The sequence below is a fragment of the Physeter macrocephalus genome, chromosome 18 (assembly GCF_002837175.3).
Source record: "Physeter macrocephalus isolate SW-GA chromosome 18, ASM283717v5, whole genome shotgun sequence".
NCBI lineage: Eukaryota > Metazoa > Chordata > Mammalia > Artiodactyla > Physeteridae > Physeter > Physeter macrocephalus.
Genome location: NC_041231.1, coordinates 69,428,573 through 69,434,674, shown reverse-complemented (window position 1 = coordinate 69,434,674; position 6,102 = coordinate 69,428,573). Strand labels below are relative to the sequence as shown.

At 47.2% G+C, this 6,102-nt stretch overlaps 1 protein-coding gene across 5 annotated transcripts in view; it reads left to right on the top strand.

Annotated features, from left to right (window-relative positions):
• Window positions 1–885: 885 nt before the first annotated feature.
• The window catches only part of NUDT3 (nudix hydrolase 3), a 129,083-nt gene continuing 123,866 nt past the window's right edge, over window positions 886–6,102 (top strand). For 4 of the 5 annotated variants that reach the window (XM_028478573.1, XM_028478575.2, XM_028478574.2 and 1 more), the window contains exon 1: window positions 900–1,288. In XM_028478573.1, the coding sequence (XP_028334374.1) occupies window positions 1,190–1,288 (99 nt within the window). In that variant the 5' untranslated portion in view covers window positions 900–1,189. Of the gene's footprint in view, window positions 1,289–6,102 lie in introns of all 5 variants that reach the window. The other variant, XM_007120644.2, reaches the window with a different exon arrangement.

The following is a 6,102-nucleotide window of genomic DNA, read 5'->3' as shown; positions in this document are numbered from 1 at the left end:
CTAGGTTTGTTTGGTTTCAAATCCTGATCTTTTCTGACTATGCTAAATATAAGCAAATTCAAAAAAGGGTAATAAGCAATTCACAGACAAATGCTGTACATGATTTTCAGCACGTCCAAGGCATCGGCATGGTACTAGGTTTGGTCTGGGCTACTGAGAACTTTCACAAGTCATACTCCCTTTTCCTTGCTGGAGGGCATCTGGCTGTATATCCTTCCCTGGAGAATCTGTTTGACATCACAATATATTCTCCTCCTTTACTGCCCAAAATGATGATGCCTTATGATTTGCATTGTGTGTACACATACACACACGTACACACACTCTCTCTCTCACTCTTCTGGGCCTCCTGTATACCTAAAGAGGAAGCATTTGCTTTTTTGCACCAATAAAGGAATGCAGGATAAACATCTGTTCTTTCAATGTACTACATGCCCCAGCCCATAAGACGTCCAGAGCTTCTGGATGTCAATGCACCACTCCCTGCCCCGTTTCCCTGCAGTGCTTAATCCAGGCATCTCAGGTTGCGCTCTCCGTTGCGTTTAACTGCATCCCACCTTTACCTCTAAACCTTCCCCCTCACCCGCTCCCAGATGGATGGGCAAAGCCAAGGCCCGGGCGCCGCGACCCTGGGCAAATCCTCGCTTCCCCCTTCCTCAGCGGAGCTGGGCGGCGCTGCACCCGCATCCCTTTTCCCCCGGCTGTCTCCCAGCGCGCCAAACCGTCCCCACCCCTACGCTATTGGCGTAGAGGCCACCTCCTGTCGCGCGGCCGTCTCATTCCAGACGCTCGTTTACGCCGCGCGGAATGGGAGGGCGCGATTCCCGAACGCGGCCTGCGCTGCGAGCGCGCGGCCGTCCGACAGGCCGGCGCGGCTTTACGCCCCTGACGCAGCGCGCCCAAGATGGCGACGCAGTCGTCGTCCAGGGTGGCGGCGGCAGAGGGGGCGGCGGCCGTGGCGGTAGCGGCGACGGCAGCCGTGACGGCGGCGACGGCGCGGGGCCTGGGCCGGGGGAAATGAGGCGGCCGCGGCGGGCCAGCGGCGGAGCCGTGTAGCGGAGAAGCGGCACCCCTTCCCTGCTTCCCTTGGCCGAGCCGGGGGCGCGCGCGCGCGCGCGCGGCCGTCCGGAGCGGACTCCCCACCCTCGGCTCCCGCGACCCGCACCTCACCCCAACCCGGGCCCGGAGGATGATGAAGCTCAAGTCGAACCAGACCCGCACCTATGACGGCGACGGCTACAAGAAGCGGGCCGCGTGCCTATGTTTCCGTAGCGAGAGTGAGGAGGAGGTGAGGCGCCGGGCCGGGCGGGCCTGGGGTCCCCGGGGTCGGTGGCCGCCTCGGGCCGAGGCGCGGGGGGCGCGGCCGCTGGAGAGGGTTTGCCCGGTCCCCGAGTTGGGCCGCTCCGTTCGGCCCCAGTGAAGTTCCGACGGAATTTCCTGAGGCGAGGAAGACGAGGAAGGAAAGAGGACGGTGGGCGGAGGGGAAATGGGTCTGAGCGTGGCCATAACGGCACGGGCCGGGCGGGCGGCTGGGACACTTCGGAGCGGGCCGCCTGTCACTGGGGAGAGTGGCGGCGGGTAGAAGGCAGTGGGTGGGAAGAGCGTGTGGCTTTCAGTCCAGGCCTGCAGCTTTGGATCCAGAAAGGGCAGCTCCGCACTTGTCAATCCAGCACATGTGTGTAGAGGCCTCCGTGCACGAGGCGCGGGCCGGCCCTTTGTGACAGAGAAAGAGTCCACTTCATTGGCAGGTTGGGGGTTTGCCGAGGGATTATGTGCGTCTGTGAGCCGGAGTGGGGGTGTCTTAGGAAGATTTAGGGCGTTGTGCAAAAGCCAAAGCCAGTTGTTTATTTTACACTGCTCTGGGTAGCCCTTAGGGTGTAGCCTGAGAAGAAAGGACATTTGATTAGATAATCTTTGTGTGTTGAAAATTTTTCAATTTAATTGGGAAGGCCAAAAGCGGTATTTAAGATCTTTGCCCTGACATTCCTCCACTGCCCTATAGGAAGGCCTTGAGGATTAAATTTGCTTGCAGAATAGAAATGCTTAAAATCAGTTTCTTTTTGCATAGGGTACTTAAAAAAATCTCAGCTCCTCAAAGCCGTTTCTGTGGTGATAAAGGGAATTCAGAGAAGGCAAATGTTTTGTAAATCCTCACAGAATAGCTGCTTTGGAAATTCATAAGATGCCTGTGGGAACGCGTTTCTCTCGTGTGTATGGTGGTAAAATGGCAGTTAAACTGGAAACAATAAAGGACAGTGAAATTCAATATGCTGTATTCCGGCATTCAGCAGTGGGCTATCGTGGCAGGGCTGCAAGTACAGTACATCGTGTTGAAATGGGGAGAAAAAAACTTGACCTGTTAGTTATGAAAAGAAGTAGTGATGAAAGACACAGATGGGTTGCCAGAAGTCCAAAGATATTTAGGAGGAAGTGGAAATTTATTGCCTGAAAAAAAAAAGTTAAAAGCACTGTAAATGTGCTGTTGAGAGATTTTATGTGTTCCCTTTCAGCAAAACAGTAGGAAACTGCATTTGGAAATGTATACTTGTGTCCTAGAATATATTGTAAAAGTCCTCAAAACAGATGCATTGTAATAGCCTGTTAAGCAGGGCCTTGCTGGAAATTATGTACTTGTTTTGGAATATATGCTTGAGTAAAGTAAAATTATTGGCGATGTTTACTGCTCCAGAGGCTTTGTTCTCTTCATTGTCATATCATATTATGGGAAATCAGATGAGATGACAGGCTGTTAACTGGAGGGAAAACTAATTAGCATAATAACATGTCTTACTATAACACTATGGTTAAATCTGTGAGCACCCCAATTATAAGTAGAAGGGTGTATAATTTACTTGTATGAATGATGCAAGACTGTTAAAAAAAACATACTAGAAATTGAGAACACATGAGTATTTTGGATAAGTTGGAAACCCTTTATAGATCATAAGCAAAGTAATGAAGACTTGATTTTCCATTTTCTGTTAAAGTTTTATTATGTACTGGTACAAGCAGCATCAGTGTTAAAACATTTGACTGATCATGGAGTTTACTGAATTTCTTTTTGAACATTGGTTAATGAGCAGAAGATTGATGCAACTCTTTCATTCAGATTCAGTAGATGTTACAGCTAAGCCTAGGAAGAATAAGAAAATAATGAAATGGACCTATTTTAGATTTGTTCAGTTAAGCAAATATGTAATAAGAGCCTATTGTATAGGCTCTTTTGTGTGTTCCTATACAGAATGCTGTATAGGTGCAGCATTCTGTAATGTGGGATTTAAAGATTTACATCCCTCCCTGCCCCCAAAAGTTGAATAGTTATCGATTGGAACCCTTAATTGGGAGGGATTTTGGACCACAAAATAATCTCTAGGGTGCCATTCAACTCTCAGATTATATAATTGTGTTGGAAGGGAAGTAATTTGTTAGTTCCTGGAGAACTTTTATGTTCTCAACAGTAGTGCTAGAAACTGGAAGTATTAGCTGCCACACATTGTGGGAATGTGAAATTCAAACTCAATAGGACATTCAACCCAATTTTATTTTTTAATGAGCACTAATGGCTTTAATCAAGATAGAATAGGTTACAGAATACTATTAGCATTAATACAGCAATAATGTAAGTATGAATAGGACCCTGATTTATAAATTAACCAATGTCAGGAAACGTACTTACAATGTAAAGAAAAAGAGATGGAAAGTATTAGCAGGTAACAGACCATGAGTAAAACCTTCTAACATTCCATTTTTCCAGCTCCAGAAAATTTTATTTATAGGCCAGCAGTGATAGCAGCTGAAATACTGATCCAGGTTAGGGTGTGTGAACATATCCAGCAAGTTTATTGAGCACTCACCAAGTGTCAGGTTCTGTGATACAGTTAAAAGGAGACAGACAGTGAGGGAGCTTAGAGGCTAGTGGGACAGACTAAACAACATGATGAAAATGAGTTCCCTTTCCTTCAAACCTCTGGCTGCTTTTCCTGTTGATAAGCAAGCATCAACAGCAGGAAAATCCCCCTCCTTAGACGTTTTACTAATTATGGTGACACATTTTGATAAATTAATATCTTTAGGTTGGGTCAATCCTGATAACTAACATTTCTTTTTTTAAAAAAATAAGTTTATTTATTTATTTATTTATTTTTGGCTGTGTTGGGTCTTTGTTGCTGCACGCGGGCTTTCACTAGTTGTGGTGAGTGGGGGCTACTCTTCGTTGTGGTGCATGGGCTTCTCATTGCGGTGGCTTCTCTTGTTGCGGAGCACGGGCTCTAGGCGCGCAGGCTTCAGTAGTTGTGGCTCACGGGCTCTAGAGCGCAGGCTCAGTAGTTGTGGTGCACGGGCTTAGTTGCTCCGCAGCATGTGGGATCTTCCCAGACCAGGGCTCGAACCCGTGTCCCCTGCATTGGCAGGTGGGTTCTTAACCACTGCGCCACCAGGGAAGTCCAACTAACATTTCTTACAGTGCTTTGAACCTGATGTACTGTGGACAATCTCTTGCCCAACCTCTGTTTTAACCACTTGGTGCCCTGAACACTTGCTTTTACTCTGTGAGCTGCTGGGCCTGACGGGCCCCGGAGCATGTGGCCTCCCAGCCAATCATGTGCTTATAAAGAGACAGTTATATTTATCCCTATATCTGTTTATGTTCGTTGTACTTGTTATTGTAGTTATGCAGTGTAATTAAATATGACGTCAGCTGGTGACATTTGAGTTCAAAAAGAATGGTTTTGTTAGAAGTATTTCAAATGCTTTGGAATGGTTTTGTGAAAAGTATTTCAAATGCTTTGGAATAATTTCAAGTCACTAAAAAAAATTGCTGCTCAATTAATATGGATTAGTATACTGAAAAAGATGGAGAGGGAGGGAGTCTTAAGTCTAGAAGGACTCTGCACATAGATAACTTCATGAATGTTTTCAGGTTTTTTTTTAAAAAATATTTATTTATTTGGTTGCGTCGGGTCTTAGTTGCGGCAGGTGGGCTCCTTAGTTGTGGCATGTGAATTCTTAGTCGTGGCATGCGTGTGGGATCTAGTTCCTGGACCAGGGATCGAACCTGGGCCCCCTGCATTGGGAGCGTGGAGTCTTAACCACTGTGCCACGAGGGAAGTTCCAGGTTTTTTTTTTTCTTCATAGAAACTAAGTTGGGTGATATGACATTCATCTTTGTCATGTTATTCACCTTGGGCCTTCCTGAAGCACTTCCAGTGAAATTTTCCCTCTTCCCCCATTTCCTTTCCGTCTTTGGAGCCTCCGTGCTTACAGAAAGTGAGAGATACTAGGGGTGGGATTGCTTGTACTCTGTGTGCCCTCCCTGGACTGGGGGTAGGGGAGTGTAACACAGGCATTTTAGACAGTTGGAGTATCTAGCAATGTGCAGTACTCTTAGAAAGGCTGGTGATACTGACTATACATTGGATGGCATCACAGTACCTGGGAAAGTTGAAGTTGCTCCTAAGGGGTCTGTGTTTACTGAGGGAGAAAAGTGAGTACTGATAGGATCATCTCAGTTAGATTTCCCTGTGCATTAAAACTGTTTTTAAAAGGAAAGGACAAAAGTGTCCTTAAAGGTCTTAGTTTTGCTTGTTGAGCTTTTTCCATCAGGAGCCCTGCATCTCTTGGCATGGGGCTCCTTGTTCTCATTTTCTCAAATCCTTGAGCTCACTAGGTTGGATGAGAAGATGATTGACATAGATCCTCAGTGAGTGGAGTCTCTGGTGGCCTGAGTGTCAGTAAAAATGCCCAGAGGAGCGGGTGGAAGGACGTCCCTGCTGACTCCCCCGGGCTCTAGAGTGGGGAGTAAGGCTCAGGTGGCAATCCCAGGGGCGCAAACCATGACAAAGGGCTTCTAGTGGATCCCAGGCTGGTTGGGGAGTCATTTTTCAGCATATCTTGGTCGTGTACAGTATTACATTGCTCTAGGATCACCATGTGTGCATGAATCCAGTCATCTGACTGGACATTTCTGATCCTCATTTCTCTAAATCTCTTCTGAGGCTTTGTGTGCGTGCGTGCGCATGCACGCACATACACACACACACACACACACACACACACACACACACACACACACACACACACACACACACACACACACACACACAC